The sequence below is a fragment of the Homarus americanus genome, unplaced genomic scaffold, assembly GCF_018991925.1.
Source record: "Homarus americanus isolate GMGI-L3 unplaced genomic scaffold, GMGI_Hamer_2.0 scaffold52839, whole genome shotgun sequence".
NCBI lineage: Eukaryota > Metazoa > Arthropoda > Malacostraca > Decapoda > Nephropidae > Homarus > Homarus americanus.
This window is the reverse complement of record NW_024712437.1, coordinates 127,501-154,426: the sequence shown is the minus strand read 5'-3', so window position 1 is coordinate 154,426 and position 26,926 is coordinate 127,501. Positions and strand designations below refer to the sequence as shown.

Here is a 26,926-nt window from a genome sequence, read left to right as displayed (position 1 = left end):
AGTGCGTGTGTGTGTTGACAGACAGACAGACATACGGCCAGAAAAAAGAGACAGGTAACTCGACAGACAGACAGAAGCTAAATCCCTTCACTTACCTGTACACGTGATCAAGAAGGGGGAGGGGCTTCAGTCGTTCATAATAACACAGGTAACTCACTAATTGACCTACATTAACCCTCTCAGGTGAGCTGGTCTTACTGATGAGGGGGAGGGGGAGGGGGAGGGTGAGGGGGAAGGGGAAGGATGGATGGGAGAATAGGAAGGTGGAGAATATAAGGGAGAAGAGAGAGAGAAGAATGGGAGGTAGGAGAGAAGGAGAGAGAGAAAAAAAAGGGGAGGTAGGAGAGAAGGAGAGAGAGAGGAGAGAGAGAGAGAGAGAGAGAGAGAGAGAGAGAGAGAGAGAGAGAGAGAGAGAGAGAGAGAGAGAGAGAGGCACTCCAAATATTAATCTCAGGACGTCATTCAACTCCCTTCACTTATATCTAAAAGGTGAGGGCCAGACTGTGCCATTAGTGCCAACCTTCTTCATGGCACTTCCTCTCTCTCTCTCTGTGTGTCTGTCTCTTTCTCTATGAAGCCTTAAGAAAACCCAGACAGACAGACAGACAGACAGACAGACAGACAGGTAAATAGCTAGAGAGAGAGAGAGAGAGAAAGAAATTACAGAAATCCAGACTCAAGAGAAGACAGAGAGAGAGACAGAGAGATAAGATTGAATCTCTTAATCAAGGAGATAAATATCGAGACTTGGAACACCCGGAGGAGGTGAGATAAGACGCTGAGAGACAAAGAGATAAGAAGTGAGAGACAGTGAGTGAGAGAGAGACACTCATCAGGTGGAGATAACGTGAGACAGGAGAGATAATCAGATGATGACAATGAAGAGACGCCGAGAGAAGATTTATTTTGGCATTTGCTGATCTAATGTTGTCCTACTTGCTTCAGCTGGCTCTATGAATGCAGTTCCTGACTCACTCACTCGCTCACTCACTCACTCACTCACTCACTCACTGGCAGAGTATGGAACGGAAGGGAGATAGTTGATAAACGATGGAAGAGAGAGAGAAAAAAGGAAAGGAGAGGAGAGAGAGCGAATGGGAGAAGGGAAAGAAGGAAGGAGGGAAGAAGAAGAGGGAGGGAAGAAAGGAGGAGGAAGGGGGAAGGAAGTGGGAAAGAAGAAGGGAGAAGGAGGAGGGTGGATGGAAGGAGGTGGTAAGGAAGGGAAGAACGAGAGGGGGGGAGGAGGGAAGACAAAGAAGGAGGGAAGGAAGGAGGAACTATGATAGAAGGATAGGAAGAAGGAGGTAAATAAGGGAACAAGGAGAGGAAGGAAGAAAGAAGAAGGTAGGAGGAGGAGGAGAAGAGAACAAAAGAAGATAAATACGATTATTTGATGAAGAACTTCTGGTAGTGTTGGCCAGCAGTGACACACACACACACACACACACACACACACACACACACACACACACACACACACACACACACACACACACACACACACACACACACACACACACACACACACACACACACACACACACACACACACACACACACACACACACACACACACACACACACACACACACCTTGCTTCCCTCCTCTCCCTTGCCCTCACTCCCTCTCCACTCTTCCTCTCTCTCCATTTGTCTCACCCTCCATATTTGCCCTACTCCTCGTCACTCCTTTTCCTCCCTCTCTCCCCTTCCTTACTTCCTTCCTCTCTCCTCTCTCTCCCTCCCTTCTCTCCTCCCCCTCTCCCCTTCCTTGCTTCCTCCCTCTCCTCTCTCTCCCTCCCTTCCTCCCTCCCTTCCTCCCTCTCTCTCCTCTCCCTCTCTCCTTCCTCATTTCCTCTTCCCTCCCTCTCTCTCTCCCTCCTCCTCATTGCCTAGTGGAGAAGCGTCAGAGGCTACACAAAGTTTTCCCTCTTTCTCTCTCCCTTTGGAATGTGGGAATAGTATTATTATTCTCTCTCTCTCTCTCTGTCTCTCTCTCTCTCTCTCTCTCTACCTTATTTTCTCTCTGTCTCTCTCTCTCTGTTTCCTTGGAGAGAGAGACACAGATACATCGTTTAAGAGATGAAAAGTAGACAGACAGACAGACAGACAGACAGACAGACAGACAGACAGACAGACAGACAGACCTTACATCCAAGAGAGAGAGAGAGATATAAAGCCAAAAAGAGATAAAATAAAGAGATGACCAGCTTAGAGGCACTCAGGGTCACCTCACACGCCTGGTCTGGTCCACAACAATGAGGGGGTGAGGGGTGAGGGGTGAGGGGGGGTGAGAGGGTGAGGGGTGAGGGGAAGGGGGGTACAGATGGACGAACTTAGGTCATGTATCTCAATATCTCGACAAGATGTCTCGTTGGATACATAGATCAAGGCTTATATACGTGTCTCTCAGGGGTGGGGCGGTTTCTCAGGGGTGTCTCAGGGGTGGGGCGGTCTCTGAGGGGTGGGGAGGTCTCTCAGGGGGTCTCAATGGGGGTGTCTCTCAGGGGATGTCTGTTAAGTTTGAGACAAGAGAACGTCTCTCACTATCTCTCCTCACCTATGACACAAAGACGGCGACTAGAAATTACGATCAATAAAATAACAATAAAAATATCTCTTACCTAAAACAGCTTCTCGTAAGGCAGTCTCTCTCTCTCTCTCTCTCTCTCTCTCTATCTCTTTCTCCAGGGATCTCAAAATGCAAACAGAGAGATAAAATAATCTCTTTCTCTCTTGCCAATCTCTTCAGCTAATCTCTCCTTGCCTTGCTAAGCTTCTCAACATCTCTCAGAGTCAACTAGAGTGTAAATAGAGTGATTATGTGTCTGAGAAACTGTAAATAGACAGATTATGTGTCGACAGACTTGTGTAAACAGAGAGTGAGTGTTCTTGTAGCACAGCGTAGACCAGGTAGATTGAGACGATAGATTAAACAGGTAGATTAATTAGGGTACATTAAGTAGGTTGATTAAGGAGGTTGATTAAGGAGGTTGATTAAGGAGGTTGATTAAGTAGGTAGATTAAGTAGGTAGATTAAGGAGGTTGATTAAGTAGGTTGATTAAGGAGGTTGATTAAGGAGGTTGATTAAGGAAGTTGATTAAGGAGGTTGATAAAGGAGGTAGGTTAAGCAGATAGGTAGATTATAAAGGTAGATTAAGTAGGTAGATTAAGGAGGTGGATTAAGCAGGTAGATAAAGCAGGTAGGCAAAGAAAACGAGTAAACAAGCAGTGACTCACAAAAGCAGGGAGGAAGATGTAGGGAGAGAAAGTGAGGGAAGTGAAGCTCTCTCTCCCTCTCTCTCTCTCTCTCTCTCTAACCAGGCAAGCAGGCAAGCAGGCAGGCGAAAGACCAAGGCTTTGTGTATGTGTGGGAGGAGAGGAGGGTTGGGGAGGAGGAAGTTTGGGGAGGAGAGGGTTGGGGAGGAGAAGGAGGGGAAGGCTTAGGAAGAAGGAAGAGGAGGAAGGGGAGAAGGAGGGGGTCGAAAGTTGGGAAGCAGGCGGAAAACCAGCCCTTTGTGTGTGGGAGGGGGTGAGGAGTGGGTCTGGGGAGGGGAGAGAGGGGCTGGGGAGGAGGAAGAGAGGAGAGGGGCTGGGGAGGGGAGGTGAGGAGGGCTCAGGAGGGGAGGGCTGGGGGTTGGGACAGGATTTAGGAGGTGAATAATTCCCCAGAATGCCGAAGTTAACGACCCAACTATTACAGATTCCATTACTAGAAGGTCTCACGGTGAAGGAGGAGGAGGAAGAGGGAGGAGGAGGAGGAGGTGAGAGGAGAAGGAGGAGGAGGTGGAGGTGAGAGGAGAAGGAGGAGGAGGTGGAGGAAGGGGGTGGTGGCAGATGAAGAGAAGCAGGAGGTGAGGAGGAGGAAGAAGGAGGAAGATGAAGAATGAGAGGAAGTTGGAAGAAAACGAGGAAGGGAGGAGGAGCATAGAGGAAGAAGAGAAAGGAGGAAAAGAGGAGGAAGAGTTTCCCAGGTCAGTTTGGAAGAATGATGTTGTCAACACACACACACACACACACACACACACACATCCGGAACACTTCACTAAGTCTCTCAATAAAACGACATAGGAACCGATCTCGTCAATTCCTTCCTTTGCATCGTGAAGTTTTGCTTCACGTCGTGGAGTCTTGATTTATGTCGTGGGGTCTTGTTTTACGTCGTGGAGTCTTACTTTACGTCGTGGGGGTCTTACTTTACGTCTCGGGGTCTTGCTTTACGTCGTGGGGTCTTACTTTACGTCGTGGGGTCTTACTTTACGTCGTGGAGTCTTGCTTTATGTCGTGGGGTCTTGCTTTACGTCGTGGGGTCTTACTTTACGTCGTAGAGTCTTACTTTACATCTCTTTACGTATCGTGGGGTCTTGCTTTACGTCGTGGGGTCTTACTTACGTCGTAGAGTCTTACTACATGATTTTACGTCGTGGAGTCTTTACTTACGTCGGGGTCTTACTTTACGTCGTGAGTCTTACTTTACGTCGGGGTCTTGCTTTACGTCGTGGGGTCTTACTTTACGTCGTGGAGTCTTGCTTTACGTCGTGGGGTCTTGCTTTACGTCGTGGAGTCTTACTTCACGTCGTGGAGTCTTGCTTTACGTCGTGGGGCCTTGGTTTACGTCGTGGGGCCTTGGTTTACGTCGTGGGGTACTAATAAAAATTAATTATTCGACAATTAAAAGTTTGAGAGCCTTTGGCGGGACCGAGACGAGATTTAAAGCAGATGTGATGTACTGGGAGGAAGGAGAAGAGAGGAGGGGAAGCAGAGTGGTGAGAAGAAGGAGGACGTGGAAAGAGAGAAAGTGAGAAAGAAAGAGAGAGAGAGAGATAAAGCGAGAGATAATGTGAGTGAGAGATAAAGAGAGAGAGATAAAGATAAAGCGAGAGAGATAAAGACGGAGAGATACTAAGAAAGATAAAACGAGAGACAGGATAAAACGAGAGTGAAAGATATAAAGAAAGAGCGATAAAACAAGAGATAGAGAGATACCATACCTCCGTTATACTCCAGAATGGTGAAATTAACTATTCAATTGGGTCCTGCAGGGTCGACGGAGTCCCTAGGATGTCGAGAGCGAGTTTTACCACATCCTGTTGGCCAAGTTCCCGGCAAGGATCTACTGGAAGGGCCTCCGGTGCGTCAGCTGCAGGATGTGGGCGGGGGGGGTAAGGGGGAGGGAGGGAGAGGGAAGGGGAGAGGGAAGGGGATGGGTAGAGGGAAGGGGAAGGAGAGTTGTTTTTAAATGTTTAGTAGGAGGGAAAGGGAAATGGGGTTGGAGAGGGGTGAGGGAAGGGAGGATAGAAAGGAGGAGAAAGAAAGGAAAGGAAGTGGAGGAAGGAAAGTGGAAAGAGAGAGAGGGGTTGGAAAAGGGCGGAGGGGATTGTAGATAGATAAGAAGAGGAGGGGAGGAGGAGGCTGGGGGGAGGGAGGGGGCAGAGAAGATGTGCCATGAATCAGTTCCAAATATCTCTAGCTGAGGAATGTCTCCCACGGTATCTCTCTCCAAACTTTTTTTTTGAGATATGTCTGAGATATCTCTAAGTGGGAGCCATCCTTTCTGTGGGTATTTTGGTCTCATGAGAGGAGACCTTGCTCTCCACCCCATCTATCTATATATTCCAATTCATCTTTTCGATGGTATTAATTTTCTTGACCCCAATCATCGAGAAAAAACACAAAAACAAAAACACAAAACAAACACCATCACCACAAATAACAAAAAACAAACAATAAACAACAAAATTGATATAGGTGAAAAAAAGGAGACCACTAAAACCAAAAAACATTATACTTTCCAATTTCATTTATTCTACATACGGCTGACAGAGGAGCTGGTTACCCTGTTCTCTCTGCCCCCCATATTCCCACTCCTCTCTTTCCCCCACTCTTCCCTCCCCACCATCCCCAAAAAAATTCCATTCTCCGGAAAAATTTCATGCCGTAAAAATTAAACGTGAAAAAAAAAAAACTACGAAATAAAGAGAGGAAAAAAAAGGGTATTCTCTCCCTTCGGACATCAATGCATAGGAATGGGAATCGCTTGAAGTTTTATGGGAAATTGAACGATACAAATTAGAAGTGTGTGTGTGTGTGTGAGACAGAGAGAGACAGAGAGAGACAGAGAGAGACAGAGAGAGACAGTATGTTGTGTAGTGAATGGACAGATAGAGGCAGCGAGGGATAATTGGCCCTTCTCTCGTGGTTGCATGGAGAGAGAGAGAGAGAGAAAGAAAGAGAGAGAGAGAGAGAGAGAGAGAGAGAGAGAGAGAGAGAGAGAGAGAGAGAGAGAGAGAGAGAGAGAGAGTAATTGGTGTTGTCTGGCCAATAGATAGAGACAGGTAGAGATAATTGCATTTTTTGTGGTGGGTGAATGGTGGTTGTTCATTCAGGTACGGAGAGATAGAGTGAGAGACAGAGAGACAGTGACGAGAGAGATAGAATGAGAGACAGAGAGACAGGTGAAGAGAGAGATAGAGTGAGAGACAGAGAGACGGTGACGAGAGAGAGAGAGAGAGAGAGAGAGAGAGAGAGAGAGAGAGAGAGAGAGAGAGAGAGAGAGAGAGGATTAAACCAGGAATATGTTTTAGGGTGTGTTTCATATGTCCTTTACTTGGGAATTTCGACTCTATGGTGGGTGTTGCTTAGCACTGTCTTCCCTCGGTGGCATTATCAAGATGGTGCGGAGGTTCATCGAGGAAAGTGATTTTGTAGTTCCTGTGTGTGTTTGTTTGTATGTCTTTGTGTTTGTGTTTGTTTGTGTGTGTGTGTTTCTGTTTGTGTGGGTCGTCTGTCTGTTTGTTAGTTCGTTGTGTCTGTGTTTATCTTTCTTCTCTTCGTCTGAGTTGTGTTGACTGTGTGTGTGTGTGTGTGTGTGTGTGTGTGTGTGTGTGTGTGTGTGTGTGTGTGTGTGTGTGTGTGTGTGTGTGTGTGTGTGTGTGTGTGTGTGTGTGTGTGTGTGTGTGTGTGTGTGTGTGTGTGGTGTGTGTGTGTGTGTGTGTGTGTGTGTGTGTGTGTGTGTGTGTGTGTGTGTGTGATTCATTAACCTTATACCTGTTGACTCATCTGTTTCACCTGAGTCTTGGTCACATCTCTCTCTCTCTCTCTCTCTCTCTCTCTCTCTCTCTCTCACATCATAACACAGGTCACACATGGATCTCAACCAAAACAAGATACACCAAGATGGCAACACTGCAGACTCGCCCATCTTGGCAACTGTGACCACAACATACAGACCCAACCTCCTCCTCTTCCTCCCTCCTCCTCCTCCTCTTCCTCCCTCCTCCTCCTCCTCTTCCTCCCTCCTCCTCCTCCTCCTTAGCAGCACGTATGTACATCAGAGGAAGTATTCCCTTGTACTTAATTACACGCAGCATTACACGGCAGCTCTTCCTCTCACAGTGCCATTCAAGTGTTCCCTCACGTCTACTTGTTAATATTAGTCTTCCCGTCATTCATCCCCTCTTCCCGCGCTTCTTCTTGCCATTTATCTGGTTTTCTTCGTCTTTCCATCGTTTATTGTATTTTATCTCATCTATACTCTAAATAAAATACCCATAAACGATTATTTTTTTGTGTTTTTATCAATTATGGGTAAGTTTATTTATTGTATTTTAAAGGAGAATAAATGGATGAGGGTTGTAAGATTAGGGTAATATTATGATGCTCACCAAGACGGCAACACTCACCACCACCAGCTGATTACTTGGAGGTTGTGTTCCAGAGATGAAATAAAAGAACAGGGTTATAAAAACGAGACACACACACACACACACACACACACACACACACACACACACACACACACACACACACACACACACACACACACACAGAGTAAAAAAATAAAACTCTTCTCAATAAAATTTTATGTTAATTATGAGAAAGTAATTTGCAATTCATTTGTGTCTTTTGAAGTCGTGTTAATTATATTACTATCAACCCACTCAGTACCTCTCACACTCTCACACGCTACCTCTCACACTCTACCTCTCACACTCACACACTCTACCCCTTCTTCACACTCACACACACCCCCACCCCCTTCACACCACACACCCCCACCCTTCACACTCACACACCCCTACCCCTTCACACCACACACTCTACCCCTTCACACTCACACACTCTTACCCCCTTCACACTCACACACCTCTTACCCCTCTCACACTCACACACCCCCACCCCTTCTCACACCTCAGCTACTAATTCCCTACCCCACACTCACACACTCTACCCTTCACACTCACACACTCTACCCCTTCACACTCACACACTCTTACCCCTTCACACTTCACACACCTCTTAATATATTACTAAGATAAGTCTCCTATATCCTACCTCTTGTATGACCTCGTGTAGTGAAGATAAATACATAGCAATATATTAATGATTTTTCTAACTAATATAAACATTTCTAATTTACTGTTTTATTTATAGCATTTACATATTTTGATCGTGTGTGTGTGTGTGTGTGTGTGTGTGTGTGGGTGTGTGTAAAAAAGAGAATGTGATTGACCGAACTAATAATAATAATGATAATAACAATAATAATAAATAATAACAACAACAACAACAACAACAACAACAACAACAATAATAACAACAATAACAACCACCACCACAACAACAACCACAACAACAACCACAACAACAACTGCCAACAACAACAACAAAGCAACAACAACCACCACCACAACAACAACAACAACAAAAACAACAACAGCAACAACCACCAACACAACAAATAAATAACAACAACAACAGCAACAACCACCACCACAACAACAACAACAACAACAACAACCACTACTAATAACAACAACAACCACAACAACAACCACAACAGCAACTACAACAACAACAACAGCAACAACCACCACCACAACAACAACAACAACAACAACAACAACCAATTTCACTTCACAACAACAACAACCACAACAACAACCACAACAACAACAACAGCAACAACCACCACCTCAATAACAACAACAACAACAACCACCACAACAACAACTACAACAACAACAACAACAACAACAACAACAACCACCACCACCACCACAACAACAACCATCTATATAATATTTATCTTTCTATTAAATAATATCCCCAGATAAAGGTCATTTGCATATAATTGCTTTAACCTTTCACTAAATGTCCGTCATAACGTGAAATATATACAATATCATTTATAACTGTAATACTTATAAATACTAATAAAAGAGAGAGAGAGAGACAGAGAGAGAGAGAGAGAGAGAGAGAGAGAGAGAGAGACAGAGAGAGAGAGAGAGAGAGAGAGAGAGAGAGAGAGAGAGAGAGAGAGACAGAGAGAGACAGAGAGAGAGACATTCATATAGACAGAGAGGGAAGGAGAGAGAGAGAGAGAGACGGGCAGTAAAACAGAGATAGACAAAAGGCACATTAAAACGAAAGGAAAAATACATACAAACAAACACACACAAACAGAAACAAACAAGCAAACATAAACACACACACAACCAAACAAAAACAAACAAACACAGATCCCGCTTCACCTTTACCTTTACACCAACAAAAAACAAACAAACAAATAAATAAATAAATACAATAATGTTTGTTTTTTCTTAAAGGTTTACTGTCGGAATAAATTGTGTTTATTCTTTCCCTGTTTCTTCCCCGGGGAAAGAAAGACTGACATAGATTGTGTTTGGTTTTTTCTCTTTGTTTCTCATGGGAGGAAGTGTGTGTGTGTGTGTGTGTGTGTGTTTATTTATTCACACACACACACACACACACACACACACACAGCCTCAGGGTACACACAGATATACATACACATCTTTACCCCAAAAATATTCCCCCTTAAAAAAAAAAAATCCACTTTCTCAACTTTTAAACAGAGTCTTGGCCATACGCGTCTCTCCCTCTTCTCCTATTCAATCTCTATTCAGTCTATCGTTGATTTGAGGTTTGAGAGACGGGCACACAGCAACACGTCTTTTGGTGAGCTGGTCAAGATGATACAACAGTTTGCTGCCTTTAGACTATTGTGAAATAATGAGGAGTAGTTGGGTTGTTAAGGGAGGGGGAGGTGGGGGTAGGGAGGGGTGGGTAGGGGAAGAGGGTATGAGAGGAGGGAGTAGGGGAGGGGTAGGAGGGGGGTATGGGTGAGGGGAAAAGGCAAGGGAGTAGCTTTGGGAGGGGAAGATGTAGGGAAAAGGGAGGAAGAAGAAGTGAAGTGGGTAGGGAGGTAGAGGTGAGAGAGGGAAGGAAAGAGAGGAAAAAAGAGGCTGAAAGATGGGATACAAGAGCGAGAGGGATGATTGAAAGAGAGGGAGGGGAAAGGAGATCGTCACGGTAACCAATGAGTAAGGGGAAACCATTGCTGATTCTTATCTCTTTGCTTGTGTGTGTGTGTGTGTGTGTGTGTGTGTGTGTGTGTGTGTGTGTGTGTGTGTGTGTGTGTGTGTGTGTGTGTGTGTGTGTGGTTTAACTTGTAATGATTGTATGTGTTATATTACAATGAAAACACACACACACACACACACACACACCACCGCAAACACACTCTCTCTCTCACCGTAAGATTACACTCGCCACAACATTCCCCGGTCGTCATCTGTCAATATTCCCGTAATTTCTACCTTAACTGCCAACAATACGAGTTAATTAAGAGAAACGACCGTATGTAAATGGAGGTAAACTGCCTCGCTTTGAAGACCAAGAAGGACTTGTTGTGTTTTGATGGCTAATTCAGATACCGTATAGTAGCTACGAGTCTGTTTATCTTTGACATGAATCCGGATTTTGGTGATGTTCGTGAGACTTGAATCCGGATTTTGATGAGGTTCGTTAAGCATGAATCCGGATTTTTATGAGGTTCGTTAGACTTGAATCCGGATTTTTATGAGGTTCGTTTGACTTGAATCCGGATTTTTAATGGGTTCGTGAAGTATGAATGCGAATTATTTTTAAGAATTATTGAAATTTAATGAATGAGTTACCTTATGATGGAAAGATTCAACGCTTGATTAGTATTTCCAGGTAATTTGTGACGCTTCAACGCTGGGCAGATATAAAGTTAGGTCAGGTTCGGTCAGGTTAGGTTAGGTTAAGTTAGGTCAGGTTAGGTTAAGTTAGGTTAAGACTCGGTATAGTTGACTATTACTGCAGTAAGTTGGTAGTGCTTCTCGACGGAACAGCCAAGCCACCAGGGAATAAATGTCAGCGGTTTGAGAAGTCCTTCACTCTTATATTTTCACTCCTGCAACATTTCAACAATTTTTCGCAATATTCCTTTTGGGTGGCCATATTGCAGCCAGCTTCAACCTTGTGTGATTCTAGGATAGAGAAATATTAAGTGATATGTTGTGGTTAGCGTCTGGCCATGTCTGTTGTGATATCTTGGCCATTTTAGTTCACAATTTGGCCACGACCTGCTCATCACTTGGCCACGTCTGTTGTACTCTGGGGCTTGTAAGGAACACACCAACGACTCTACTGCACAGTTTGTTGTCATTGTCTAAGAGGCGTGATGCACCACCCCCTTCCACCCTTTCACCCCCTCTACCTCTCACAACCCCTTGCCCCTCTCACAACCTCTCACCCCTCACAACCCCCCTCACCCCTCTCAACCCCCCTCACCCGTCACCCCTCACCAATTGTTTCTTCTCCAGCTTCACTTCCTCGCCTCTACACCCACAAGGAAACACAAACATCAAAAAGCTTCATAAACACAGACACACATGTATACGTTAAACATTACATAACTACATCAAACGATATAAAACGCGATAAACGGAACACAGGAACGTTAAACGAAACACAGGAACGTTAAACGGAACACAGGAACGTTAAACGGAGCACAGGAACGTTAAACGAAACACAGGAACGTTAAACGAAAAACAGGAACATTAAACGAAGCATACATAAACATCATTTAAAAACACAATACCAATACAAAATCACACCACTAACATAAAAATCACACAAAGATATAAAATTAACAAATGGAAATAAAAAAAATAAATAAATTGAGGAAAAAAGGAGGGTTGGGGAAATGTTACAAGAACGAGGTTGGAGGCGAGTTGGGAATCCGTCTGAAGAATCCGACAAGACTCGCGAACGCTACAGTAAACGGCCAATTTACGCGGGAAACTTGATGTCAATCTTAATAACCCGAACCTGTACGTGTTTTCCAACCTGGCTCTCTCTCTCTCTCTCTCTCTCTCTCTCTTACACACACACTCACCATGTTTCTCTTTCTCTGTAGATAAATAGATAGACTCCTGGCTCATAATATAGCCCAAATAACACAACATATACCTGTATACCTGTAATATAGACGATATATACCTGACGTACTATATACCAGCCGCTGCTATACATGAAAATATATATAGCCGAGGGGCACACAGTATAGCCGAGGTGTCCACAATATATCCAAGGTTTAGACAATATAGCCAAGGTTTAGACAATATAGCCGAGGTTTAGACAATATAGCCAAGGTTTAGACAATATAGCCAAGGTTTAGACAATATAGCCAAGGTTTAATATAGCAGCAAATAATTGAGAGAAGGGTCGTTTAGTATGGTGTAGTGGAGAGGGCGGTAATTAACAAGGCAGGAATGGCCAATCCCACAGAGCTAGTGAGTTAACCTCTCTTTGTGTCACGTGAGTTGCCTTTGAGGGTGACGGAGGGGGAGAGGGAGGGGGGAGCGTGGGGAGGGGTGAGTAATGGGTGGTGTAAAGGAGGGAGGGGGGGAGAGGAGGAGGGAGCGTGGGGAGGGGGTGAGTAATGGGGTGGTGGAGAGGAGGAGGGGGGAGAAGGAGGGGAGTGTGAGGGGGTGAGAAGGTGTGGTGAGGAGGGAGGGGGGGGAGAGTTGGGTGGGGAGTGTGTGATGGGTGGTGGGGGAGTATGAAGGAGAGGGGGTGAGGGGGATGGGGGAGGGTAATGGATATGGGTGATAAGTGGGGTGAGTGAGAGTCAGAGAGAGGGAGAGTGAGAGGGAAGATGAGAGTGAGAGGGAGAGAGATAATGAGAGATGGAAAATTCAAAGATTTAATTGTAAAAAAAACGTAAACATGGAATCCTTACAAATCCGGATTCACCTTAGAAAAACGTCAACACAGAAACAACCTCAAAACACATGCGAATATTAAACCCATCTTCCGTCTATTCCTCTTCTTCCTTCTCCTCCTCCTCCTCCTCCTCCTCCTCCTCCTCTTCTTCCTCTTCCTCTTTCTCTCCTCTTCTTCCCCCTTTTCTTCTTCCTCCTCTTGTTATCCCTCCTTCTCTTCCTCTCCCTCTTCTCCTCCTCCACCACTTCTTCCTCCTCCTCCTCCTCCTCCTCCTCCTCCTCCTCCTCCTCCTCCTCCTCCACCACTTCTTCTCCTCCTCCTCCTCCTCCTCCTCCTCCACCACTTCTTTCCTCCTCCTCCTCCTCCTCCTCCTCCTCCTCCTCCTCCTCCTCAACTCTTACCCACCAACATCTCATTAATTGCTATAATTAAAGGTGTTAGCCGATTAATTAATTATTCCCACCCGATTGGTCCCGATAGTTCCTTGTAATAATCACGTACAGAGGATTAGCCCAGTCATTAGGACAATCTTTTTTTCTTCTTTTTCATAAGTTAGGTCTGATTGCTGCTAATTAGAGGTCATTAAGGGTTAATTAGAGTTCCTTAATGACCAGTTGTTTCAAATTGGCCTCAGTGATCTTTTTATATTAGTGGGTGAAAGGGTTACATTTAAAGTGGCTATTTTTGTTGCTTTTTTATTGCTATTTAAGTGGCTATATAAAGTAACTATAAAGTGGCTACTTTTTAGTGGCTTTTTAAGTGGCTATATAAAGTTACTCTATAAAGTGGCTATTTAAAGTGGCTATTTAAAGTGGCTATTTTAAGTGGCTATTTAAAGTGGCTATTTTAAGTGGCTATTTAAAGTGGCTATTTTAAGTGGGTGTTTTGAGGATCTATTTTTAAGTGGGCATTATTTAAAGTGAGTATTTTTAAGTAGGATTAGATAAGAGAGAGAGAGAGACAGAGAGAGAGAGAGAGAGAGAGAGAGAGAGAGAGAGAGAGAGAGAGAGAGAGGAACAGCGGAAGTGTGAGAGATGGAGTGTGACGGGGGCCCCTTCCGCTCCCCAGGACATTATCCCTCAGGGCCTCTCTACCTTTCTCATCTTCCCCTCCTTTTCTCCTTATTCTCCCTGCTCTCTCTCTCTCTCTTCCTCCTTTATTCCTCCTTTCTTAAACTTTTTATGCTTTCCCTATTTCTCTCCAGTCTCTTTCATCTCTTATTCTTTCTTCCTCTCTCACATTCTCTCTCTTTCCCCCTTCTTCCTTTCTTTATCTTTCCCTCGCTTGTTCCCCCTCTTCTCTCTTTGTGTTCGTCTGTTTTTATCATCTTTAACCTGTTGCCTCTCTCTCTCTCCTCTCACCTGGTAAACTCTGTCGTTAAAATGTTCAACAAAATAATTATACAAGTTGTCGGGTCGACCTGTCCCTCAGGGCCTTCTGTCGGGACATAACTCTAGGTAATTTACCCCCACACACCTGAGGAACTTAACACACACACCTGAGGACCCACACACACCTGAGGAACACACCTTACCCCCACACACACCTGAGGAACTTACCCCCACACACACCTGAGGACCTTACCCCCCCACACACACACCTGAGGAACCCACTCCCCCACACACACCTGAGGAACACCCCCCCCCACACACCTACCCCCACACACACCTGAGGAACTTACCCCCCCACACACCTGAGGAGCTTACCCCCCACACACACCTGAGGACCTTACCCCCCACACACACCTGAGGAACTTACCCCCACACACCTGAGGACTTACCCCCACACACACCTGAGGAACTTACCTCTCCACACACACCTCCCCACACACACACCTGAGGAACTTACCCCACACACACCTGAGGAACTTACCCCCCACACACACACCTGAGGACTTACCCCCACACACACACACCTGAGGACATTCCCCCACACACACACACCTGAGGAACTTACCCCACACACACACACACACCTGAGGAACTTACCCCCACACACACCTGAGGAACTTGCCCCACACACCTGAGGATTCCACACACCTGAGGAACTTACCCCACACACACACCTGAGGAACTTACCCCCCACACACACACCTGAGGAACTTAACCCCACACACACCTGAGGAACTTACCACCACACACCTGAGATACACGGTGTGGTTTTCAGGACAATTCTCTGTCATTTTGTCCAATGTTTCTTTGAACCTTTTGGGTTATATCCAGAGGCAGTTTTGTCCAGCAATAGTTGTGTCCTGGACAAAATACAATAGTTTAGTCCAGACAGCACTATACAACACCGCTGTCTCGTGTAATCTAACTTTCTGAGACAAAAATCCCGGAGAGAAAATACAATGTGACTTTTGTTTCTCTTATGGTAAATCCTCGCTACTATTGTGAGCTACAGGGGCACAAGAGCCACACAACATAAGGCTGAAAAAGATATCTGTAGGTACTGAGATTTTCCACCTAATGTATGTTATGGTTTAGCATGTTATTGTCATGTTCTTACATCTCGAGTGTACGAGCTACAAAGGCACAAGTGACCTCCTGGACATAAGGTTCAGTGCACTGTGTCTATACTGTGGAATTCTCGACCTTCACTATCTCGTGGTTTAGCAAGTTACTGTCCCGTTTTTACTGACTATATCTACGAGTTACAAGGCCACTAGTGACCTGCTGGACATAGGGGTCAAAATAACATATGTTACTAGTAGGAGTTTCCACTGTATACACCTTATGGTTTAACACTTTACTGTCCCATCACAACTACCTTAACTTATGTGCTACAACGACACAAGTGTAAGGGAAGACATAAGAATCAAATTACTATACAAAAGATGTAGGATTCCCGACCGTATTTCTCATGTGGTTTAGCATATTGTTGCCCCTCCAGCAGTTGAAGAAAGTCGTACTGAATACATAAAGGTCAAAGTGTCGTCTGGTGGGAGCTGGGATTTCCGACCTTATTGACCTCGTTGTATAGCATGTTATTGTGCCCTTGGAGGATCAGGGTGCACCAGTGGTTATTAAGCTCGAAATGACATATACAAATAGTAGGATTTCCTGCCATATTTCCCTCGTGGTTTGGTACTTTATTACCCCGAGTAAAGTGAAGTGAACATGTGACAATAAAGTCGAAATAGTGTCTGTGTATAACGGGATTTTGAGCTGTATATAGTTCGTGGGTTAGTGTTTTATTGCCCCGAGTGTAGTGAGTGGTGACGTAGATCATAAGGGTAGAATTGCCATTGTAAAGAGTGGAAGATTCGACTGTATGTACCGCCTGTTGTTTAGTATTGTGTTGCATATAGGTAGTACACGTCTCTCTCTCTCTCTCTCACAGGTGTGGGTTAACACGGTGTTGGCCCGGACAGGTAGTATCGTGTGGGCAGTGGTGAACCCTCCTGTGTGACCCTGCTAAGGCACCTTGACCTCGGATAAACGCCTGAGGGTGGAGGGGGAGGGGGGTGAGGGGGTCTGAGGAGGGGGGAGGGGGGAGTTAAGGGAGACGAGTGAGGAAAGAAGAGGGGAGGAGGGAAGAATGGGGAGGGGTGATAGTGAGGGGTGAGGGGAGGGGAGGTGAGGGAGTTAGGGATTAATCACAGACCATTACCGGAAAAAAGACGATTTAATTCACAAATCCCCAGACAAAGCAACACTGGGAGTTCTCTTAACGCGACAAAATCCCCATCAAATATAAAGGGATTGACCGATCAGTGTTACCAATACCAGGGATTATGCTAAGAATCCCCTACAAGATAAAGGATTTACTGACCTAGTAAGCTAGGCCGAGGGAGGGGAGGCCAGACCAGCTATTGATATGTAGTGAAACTACACAAGAGTCGCCTGTCTATAGCGATGATGGCTTATAATAAAGGGGGGAGGGGAGCTGGTAGTAGTGGCAGTAGTAGTAGTAGTAGTAGTAGTAGTGGTGGCAGTAGTAGTAGTGAATGATAACTACAATAACAGATAACAGACAAACAAAAACACAAACAAAGACAGACAACAGACAAACAGAGAAAAAGACAGACAGAACCAGAAACAGACAGATAGACAGACAGATAGACAGGCAGACAGACAGACAGACAGACAGAGAGACAGACAGACAGACAGGACAGACAGACAGACAGGCAGACAGACAGACAGACAGACAGAGAGACAGACAGACAGACAGACAGACAGACAGACAGACAGGCAGACAGACAGACAGACAGAGAGACAGACAGACAGACAGACAGACAGACAGACAGGACAGGCAGACAGACAGACAGACAGAGAGACAGACAGACAGACAGGCAGACAGACAGACAGACAGACAGACAGACAGACAGACAGACAGACAGACAGGCAGACAGAGACAGACAGACAGACAGACAGACAGACAGACAGACAGGCAGACAGACAGACAGACAGACAGACAGACAGACAGACAGACAGACAGACAGACAGACAGACAGACAGAGAGACAGAGGATCACAGCCATTCTTCAGTGGATCAGTTTCTGCTTCATCGCTTCCTCGGGGTGAAGAGCGCAGCTGGGAGAGTGGAGGGGAGAGGAGGGGAGAGGGAGGGTGGGGAGGGGAGAGGGGAGGGGGGAGGGGAGAGGGGAGGTGAGGGGGGGGGGGAGGGGTGAGGGGAGAGGGGAGGTGAGGGGAGAGGGAGGGGAGAGTGGGAGGGTGAGGGAGAGGGAGGGGAGAGAGGGAGGGGTGAGGGGGAGAGTGTGGGAGGGTGAGGGGAGAGTGGGGGAGGGTGGGAGGGGGAGAGGGGGAGGGTGAGGGGGAGAGGGAGGGTGAGGGGAGAGGGGGAGGTGGGGAGGAGGGAGGGAGGGGGAGAGGAGGGGAGAGTGGGGGAGGGGTGAGGGGAGAGTGAGGGGAGAGGGGAGGTGGGAGGGGAGAGGGGGAGGGGTGGAGGGGGAGAGGGGAGGGGTGAGGGGAGAGGGGGGAGGGGTGAGGGAGAGTGGGAGGTGAGGGAGAGGGGGGGGGGAGGGGGAGGGAGAGGTGGAGGGGTGAGGGGAGAGGAGGGGAGAGGGAGGGGGTGAGGGGAGGGAGGGGAGAGGGGAGGTGAGGGGGAGAGGGGGGAGGGTGAGGGGAGAGGGAGGGTGAGGAGAGTGTGGAGGGTGAGGGGAGAGTGGGGTGAGGGGAGAGGGGGGAGTGGGGGAGAGGGGAGGGTGGGAGGGGAGAGGGAGGGTGGGGGAGGGGAGAGTGGGGGTGAGGGGAGAGGGGGGAGGGGTGGGGAGGGGGAGAGGTGGGAGGGGGTGGGGAGGGGAGAGGGGATGGTGAGGGGAGAGGGGGGGGAGGTGAGGGGAGAGGGGAGGGGTGAGGGGAGGTGAGGGGAGAGGGGAGGGAGGTGAGGGGAGAGGGGGGAGGGTGAGGGGAGAGGGAGGGGTGAGGGGAGAGGGGGAGGGTGACGGGAGAGTGGGGAGGGAGGGGAGAGGGGGAGGAGGGGGGTGAGGGGAGGGGTGGGGAGGGAGGGAGAGTGGGAGGGGTGGAGGGAGAGGGAGGGGTGAGGGGAGAGGGGGGAGGGTGACGGAGAGGGATGGTGAGGGGAGAGTGGAGGGGAGGGGGGGTGAGGGGAGGTGGGGAGGGTAAGGGAGGGAGGGTGAGGGGAGAGTGGGGTGAGGGGAGGGGGGAGGGGTGAGGGGAGAGGAGGGGGTGGGGAGGGGAGAGGGGAGGGGTGAGGGAGAGTGGAGGGTGAGGGGGAGAGGGGGAGGGTGAGGGGAGAGGGGGGAGGGTGACGGGAGAGTGTGATGGGGGAGGGGAGAGGGGAGGGGAGGGGGGGGAGGGGAGGTGGGAGGGTAAGGAGAGGGGAGGGTGAGGGGAGAGTGGGGGGTGGAGGGGAGAGGGGGGGAGGTGGAGGGGAGAGGGGGAGGGTGACGGGAGAGTGGGAGGTGAGGGGAGGGGGAGGGAGGGGGAGGGAGAGGAAAGGACGAGGATAGTGTGATGGAGAAAGAGAGGAGAGAAAGAGAGAGAGAGAGAGAGAGAGAGAGAGCTGGTACAGTGCTTCAGTTGGGGAATGCTTCTGAACCTTAGTCGTCTCGACCGTGTTCAAACTTCCCACTGTTTCAAACAACGAACACTGAGGCTTTTTGTGGGGGAGGGGAGGAGGAGGGGAGGGGGGGGTAGAGAGAGGTGAAGGAAGAAGAGAAGGTGGTGAAACAGAGAAGGAGGAAGAGAGGGGGAAAGGGAAGGGGAGGAGGAAGAAGGAGGGAAGAAAGACTCTATCTGACTATTAATGCTATACAGACCCCTGACCACTAAGATCCTGACCACTAAGACCCTGACCATTAAGACCCCTGACCATAAAGACCCCTGACCACTAAGACCCCCTGACCACTAAGACCCCCTGACCACTAAGACCATTAAGACAGGCTCCACATGACAAAATGCTCTCTCGGCAACGATCGAAAAATCGTCCTCCAATTACCGGCTAATTGGCAACTCACCATGTGTACATAGCCTGTCTTATGTACACAATCTAATTCACTGTGTACACACGGGCCACACATGGACGTAATTGAAAAGTCTATGATATTTCCGGCATTTTTTTTATCCTTCGAGGTAATGGAAGGACTATAGGACTCTTTTAAGGAGTGTAGGAGTATCCAGCATCTATCAGCGTTGCCATATTAAGTGTATACAGTATGTAATTAAGTATTTTTATAAGTATTTAGTAATTATGTGATTTTTTTGTTGTTGGTAATGATAGTGAAGTAAACGAGTGATGTCTTTCCAGCCTATTCATAATATTTTTCTTTTTTCCCCACCATTCCCAAGAAATTCCCTAACATGTATGATTTTTTCCTCAGTGCTGCGGAGGTGTCCAAGACGGTGCCTCAGGACGTGGCTGTGGCGTCGGGAGAGAGCCGAGATCCGTGTCCCCTCGAGGTCACCTGCCCCACAGCTGTCCTGGACGAGAGATGGACACCTTGACCCAGACGCCGAGGCTGACAGGTGAGTGGGGAGAAGGGAGAGGGAGGGGAGGGAGGGAGAGAGAGGGGAGGGAGAGAGGAAGGATTGGAGTGGGAGGGGTTAGGACGATGAATGGAGGGAGGTTGGAGAGGGAAGGGATGAAGGGCGATTGAGGGAAGGAAAGAAAATGAGTGGGATGATGTAGGGAGGGAGAGAGGGAAGAAGAGAGGAGGAAAGAGATAGATACCCTATTTACCCCCAATGCTGAGGCCAACAGGTGAGTGGGGGGAGAGGGAGGGAGAGAGGGAGAGGGAAGATATAGAGAGGGAGGTAGGAGGGAGGAGGGAGGGTAGAGATGGTTGCCATATTGACTCCCAGTGCCAAGGCCAACAGGTGAGGGGAGAGGGAAGGGCGTGGGGAGAGTGAGTGGGGGGTGAGGAGAGGAAAGGAGAGAGGGTAGAAGGTTGGAGAAGGAGGGTGTGGGGAGAGTGAGGGAGGAAGAGAGAGAAGGGTAATAGAGGGGGGAGAGAAAGAGAGGGAGAGAGAGAGGAGGGTGTCTCTCTCTCTCCATGACCTTCCCTTAGTTACTCCTTCTACCCCCTTAACCCCTAAACATCCCCTTATCAACCATTAAAGGGGGTTTTCTCCTCCATGTGACCCTGATGTAGCTCCTCCCTTCTATATCCAGGTCACGAAAGGTCATTAGTCCTTGATCATTGTTAACGAGTTTAATGACCACACGACTAATCTGATGTCAGATTAGGTCAGGTTAGGTTAGGTTAGGTATGGTTAGGACGTTAATTGGTAGGCTGTTGTCATCATCCGTAACACAACAGGTATTGAACAAGTCAGTTTATGTTTGACCTGACATTTTGACATTGTTTTAGTAAGGTCAAGGTTATCTCTCTCTCCTCTGTGACGTCAGAGCTAAACTGGTACCCTGTTGTCATAATTCATTTAACACAAACAGGTATTGACCATCTGAGCGACGGCATCTGATTGGCTGATTCGTTAACCAATTAGAGGCGCAAATCACGTAATTTACAATAGATTATCATATTTTTTCCGCTTTCGTACGTCATGTTGTTTTGACTGTAGCTCGTCTCTCATTGGTTAGAGAATTAACCAATTAGACGCCACCATTCCGTTACTTAATTAATACCTTTGTCATATATGTGTTTTGTCATCTGGGGAGAGGGGGACCATGACCTATTATAAGCTGGGGTCAAACAAGGTCAACTTTCCCTAAGGTCAAACTATTGGTTAATTATTAACTTTGACCTACTCTCTCTCTCTTCTCTCTCTCTCTCTTCCTATTAACCTCGGTATTTCCTTCCTCTTCATCTTCCCCCACCCCTCTCCCTCCCTACCTTGTCCTCCTCTTTCCTCTCACCCCTCTCCTCTCCTCTCCCTCCTCCCCTCTGGGCACTGTGGGATCAGCTCTCATAGCCTCCAGATATTTGAAGAGGGAAAGAGGGGAGAGAGAGAGAGAGAGAGAGAGAGAGAAAGGAGTGAGAGAGATTGAGAAGTGAGGGAAGTGAGAGTGAGAGAGGTGAGGGGAAAACGTGTACAGAGAGATAGATTGACCTGTTAAAGATGTTTCCCTCAAACTTTCCCCTCACCCCTTAGAGACATTTAAAAAGGAGGGTGAAACAGCGGAAATCACCATAGGTCACATCTAAGGGGAAAGTAAGGGGTGGAAATCACAATTACAAATATCTGAGGGGGAAAAAAGGGTGAGATAATTACCCTTAGAAACTTTTAAAGGGATAAAAAATTGCTCTTTGAAATGTCAGAGGGGAAAATCACCCTTAGAAACATATGGAAGGGGAAACAAGAAGGAAACTCACCCTTAGAATAACATGGTGAGGGAAATAAGGGGAAAAATCACCCTTAGAAACATATGAGGGGAATTACCATTAACAACATGTGAGGGGAGAACAAAAGAGTGGAAATACCGGAAAATTAAAGAGAATTCCTGGTTTAGGCTTAGGTTAGGTTAGGTTAGGTTAGGTTAGGTTAGGTTGAGGAGCTAATTCCCAATTCTCTTGTCAACTTCTACCAAGACGCTGGGCCTTTACTGTATGTAGATTATGGTGATATACTCTCTCTCTCTCTCTCTCTCTCTCTTCTTCTTCCCTCCCCTCTCCCCTCTCCTCTCCCCTCTCCCCTCGGTATGTCTCTACAGTTGTTTGATCCAAGGGGAAATAGTTGATGTCGAAATTGTATTGACCACCAAGGGTAACTGGCAACCCTTTGATCCATTTTACACAAGCTTCAGTAACTGTAAACTATAATTATATTTACAATTTACCCCCAGAAAAATAATTCACACCATTTTTAACAAATTTACATCCAGCTGACGTAAATTGATGACGTCACTGATGTCAATGATATGTAGTGAGGGGAAAAAAAGCTGAATTGACCAATAGTGGCTGCCTTAGTCGTGTAAAGGGGGGGTTAAGTTGAAGGCCAGCTCCTATTGGCTGGTTAGTCAAGCGGCAAACCAATTACAATTATGATTGTGTGTGTTGGATAGTGGAAGGGGGAGATGTGTGTGTGTGTGTGTGTGTGTGTGTGTGTGTGTGTCGTTGAAGATACTAAATGTAATGATGGTGAATATAATGAGGATAATGATGGTGAGGATAGTGATGATGATGGTGAGGATAGTGATGATGATGGTGAGGATAGTGATGATGATGGTGAGGATAGTGATATGATGAGAGGAAAAAGGAAGTGTGATGATGGTGAGGATAGTGATGATGATGGTGAGGATAATGATGATGATGGTGAGGATAGTGATGATGATGGTGAGGATAGTGAAGAAAGCTTGTCAGACTGTAGGAGTTGAGTTGTTGATCAATTATTCAGTGAGTCCTTCTTACCCTGGCCCTGGGTGGACGTGACGAGTGAGAGGGAGTGAGAGGGGTGAGAGGGAGGGAGGGAGGGAGAGAGGGGTGAAAGGGAGGGAGGGTGAGAGGGAGAGAGGAGACAGAGGCAGACAGAGTAGAAAAAAGAAAATATATAGAGAACGTAAGAAAAGTGGGTAGAAAGAGAGAAAGTGAGAGAGAGAAAGAAAGAAGAGAAATTGCGTCGTAAGGGAAGGCAGGAGAGAGACAAGAAGAGTTACGTGATAAGAGACAGACAGACAGACAGACAGACAGACAGACAGACAACACGTACAACCATCACAATAAGCTGAGTCTATATTTATAATAATTCTATATAAAGTTAGAATAAAGTTTTGCACATATATCGTAATAAATAAAAATAAAATATAACCTATATATAAATGTTTTCCCTTTACGCCTGTGGTCTCTTAGATCGAGTAGCGCGACCCAACAGTCTCTGAGGGACTGTTTGTTTACATAAGGGTTACGTAAGCCATATTTCATCTTCTTACGGACACTTTATATCTTTATTTATCTTATTTGTGATTTATAATGAATATTGATGTTTGGTTTATCGTATTGGGGGAAAATTATACACAGATGATGGATAATTATTTCATGAAGCTCTCAAATAAGTCGAGATTATGAACTGAAAATATTTTATTAACAAAGTGACCGTGACATATTTACGCCAATAGTTCACATCCTCCTTAGTAACACAACCAACCTGGAAAGACGATTACGATAATATCTCTTTAAATACTTTTCTCAAAACATATAACATACCACAATAACATCAAACAACACTGTAAACACTTCTTTTTTTCTGTATGTGTAAGATTTAACGAAATTCTCTTGAAAATAATAAAAAAGAAAAATACCAGGTAGGGTCTTGGTGGGTCGAGGCGGGGAGGGAGAAATTTTCCAGCAGCTCATGTATTATTTATCAGCGGTTGGTTCCCATCCATCCAGTGCTGGAGAGAGGAGCGCCTTGAGGCCTCCCAACGACACAGAAAAAAAACCCACCGATTTGGTTTAGCTTATAAAGACGTATTATTAGTCTTGTTTGTGGGCGTTAAACCATTAAACCACGTCCGTCCTCATGCCTGTAGGTATATATGGTACGTGGTTTAGCTTATAAAGACGTATTATTCGACTTGTTAGTTGAATTAAAACACCGAAATATTAAAACGCTTCCTTCTTTCAATTCTGGGTCATATCTATGTAGATTTAATGGTTTAATTTGTTATGTTGGGTTTATTTTTCATTTTCTTGGGTAGTTTGGTTTATAAGGCGAATCTCTCTTGTTGGTTCATCAGGTTTTTTCTTTTAGTTTTATTGAAAGATAATTATGTTGATTTGTTCATAAACCTGTGTATGTTACTGTCAACCTGTCTGTCTGCTGTCTGTCTGTCTGTCTGTCTGTCTGTCTGTCTGTCAACCTGTCTGTCTGTCTGTCTGTCTGTCTGTCTGTCTGCCTGTCTGTCTGTCTGTCTGTCAACCTGTCTGTCTGTCTGTCTGTCTGTCTGTCTGTCAACCTGTCTGTCTGTCTGTCTGTCTGTCTGTCTGTCTGTCTGTCTGTCTGTCAACCTGTCTGTCTGTCTGTCTCTCTGTCTGTCTGTTAATCTTTATCTGTCTATACTCATCTGCTAACCTCCCTCCTCTCTCTCTATCCCCAGCACCTCACTAATCTCCCCACTTCCCATCACCCCACTAAACTCCCTCTCCCATCACCCAACTAACCACCCCTCTCCCCATCACCCAACTAACCACCCTCTCTCCCCATCACCCCACTAACCACCCCCTCTCCCCATCACCCCACTAACCACCCCTATCACCCCACTAATTCCCCATCTCCCACAGGGTACAGCTACGGGAAGATGGCACACTGAGTATCAAGGAAGTTCTCCAGACAGATGAGGGGAGTATGTCTGCCACGCCACCAACCCGGCAGGCAAAAAGCTCACCGTCTGCCATCCTCGACGTCATAGGTGGTGAGGGGTGAGGGTGGAGGGGTGAGGGAGAGTGATGAACTGTCGTCATTTTCAACATTAGGGGTGAGAGTGAGAGAGAGAGAGAGAGAGAGAGAGAGAGAGAGAGAGAGAGAGAGAGAGAGAGAGAGAGACACCATATCGCAGGTCACTAGTAATCTCTCCACGGGTCTTTAACTTTTGAGTAAGGAGACACGAACAAGTTCAGATTGGCCCCCCCCCCCCCCTCTCTCTCTCTCTCTCATATCGATATACAATGAGCTATAGTTACCTAAATACTTTAAATCCCTTAAATTTAGGTATCTAACTCCCCCTTAACCCTAAAAACCCTAAAACCCATTAAACCTCTATAATCCCTTCAACCCCCCCACACCCCTAAAAATCCCTTAAAACCACATAAACCTCCTAAAACCTTTAAAACCTCTAAAATTCTCATAAAAACCCTAAAATTTCCCTAAAAAGCCAAAAATTCCCTAAAAAACTAAAATTTACCTAAAACCCCTAAAATTTCCCTAAAAAAATCCCCTAAAACCCAATAAATTTTTCCCCAGAAGCTAAATAGTAACCATTTACCTCCCCACAGTGGCACCATTCTGGGTCAAGTCTCCCCGTGATGTCGTGGGCGTGGCGGGGGCGAAGGCGGAGTTAAGCTGTCGTGTGGGTGGCGACCCTCCCCAAACATCACTTGGAGGCGGGTAGGTGGGCGGATACCTGCAGGTCGCATGCGGGTAATGCGGGACCGTGGGCTGCGGGTATCTCCTTTGCGGCCTGAAGATGCGGGTGTTTATCTATGTAAGGCGACTAACAGAGCAGCGGAAATTACTGCCAACGCTTCTCTGACTGTTTTAAGTGAGTGGTTTAACTGTTTTATTTAGCGGGGGTGAGTGATGTCAGTGGTTTAACTGTTTGAGTAGGATGGTTTAACTGTTTTATTTAGCGGGGGTGAGTGATGTTAGTGGTTTAACTGTCTGAGTAGGATGGTTTAACTTTCAAAGTATACTGGTTTAACTTTTTAAGGACGCTGGTTTAATCCCTTTAGAATGATTGTTTAGCCCCTTAATAATGATGGTTTAACCTCTTAAGAATGATGCATGGTTTAACCCCTTAAGAATGATGGTTTAACCTCTTAAGAATGACGCATGGTTTAACCCCTTTAGAATGATTAAAGTCACTCTCGGGCAGGTGTTTGAGAAGGTATTTTTCACACCCTAAGTGTTTCACCCGGAGTAATGGCCTCATTAATTAGTCTTAGCGGGAACTCAGGTGAGGTGTGAATTAAGGTAAAGATAATCTGCATAATGATCACTCAAAGTTATCTTGGAAATTATCGTAAGTCTGTAAATTATCAGTTAAATATAATTGTAGGGAATTATTATATGTAGGAGTTATTATTTAATGTAGCGAATTATTGTGAGTAATGATATACTGAACTGTGTAGGTATACTGTGTAAGTATACTGAGCGATGATACTAATTAATATACTGTGTAGGAATACTGACAGAGAGTGTGTAGGTATACTGTGTGGTTATACTGACTGTGTGTGTGTTGTACAGCGGCGCCCCGGGTGGTGGAGGTGCCAGGGGACGTGGAAGTGGAGGAGGGCGCCCCACTCCTGTTGATGTGTGCTGTACAGAGCTACCAGTGCCCCTGGTGTACTGGACGAGGGAGGGCTCTCAGACCATACTGCCCGCCGCCCGTGTGCCCATGGACGCGGGCGTGGGCGGGAGGAGGCTAGAGGGCGTGAAACTGACATACTCTGTGACTCGCGCCGCCCACCACCACTCTGGGCGGTATGTGTGTGGTGGGGTCAACAGCGCGGGCGGGGTCATGACTCGTGTGGGGGTCAGGGTTCGCCCCGCCCATTTACTGCCCCCGCCAATCATCTCCGTGGCGCCGACCAATCAGACGCTGCCGTTGAGAGGTCACGCGGCTATGACCTGTAGGGTGTGGGGGTCACCGCCTCCCACCGTGACCTGGCGACACAATGGCCGCCTCGTGACCTCCACCTCCAGAAGGACGCTCCTGCCTGACACAACTCTTACTATTGACGGTGAGCTGTGACCCTCCCTCCTCCCCCC

At 46.7% G+C, this 26,926-nt stretch overlaps 1 protein-coding gene across 1 annotated transcript in view; it reads left to right on the top strand.

The window, feature by feature from the left end:
* Positions 1 to 26,926, top strand: part of LOC121860398 (roundabout homolog 2-like) — a gene marked incomplete at its 5' end in the record, with an annotated part of 81,083 nt that overhangs the window by 9,802 nt on the left and 44,355 nt on the right. Inside the window, 6 exon segments of the mRNA XM_042357520.1 lie at positions 5,043 to 5,162; positions 19,864 to 20,008; positions 24,721 to 24,851; positions 25,432 to 25,518; positions 25,521 to 25,697; positions 26,402 to 26,578. Of these exon segments, the coding sequence (XP_042213454.1) occupies positions 5,043 to 5,162; positions 19,864 to 20,008; positions 24,721 to 24,851; positions 25,432 to 25,518; positions 25,521 to 25,697; positions 26,402 to 26,578 (837 nt within the window).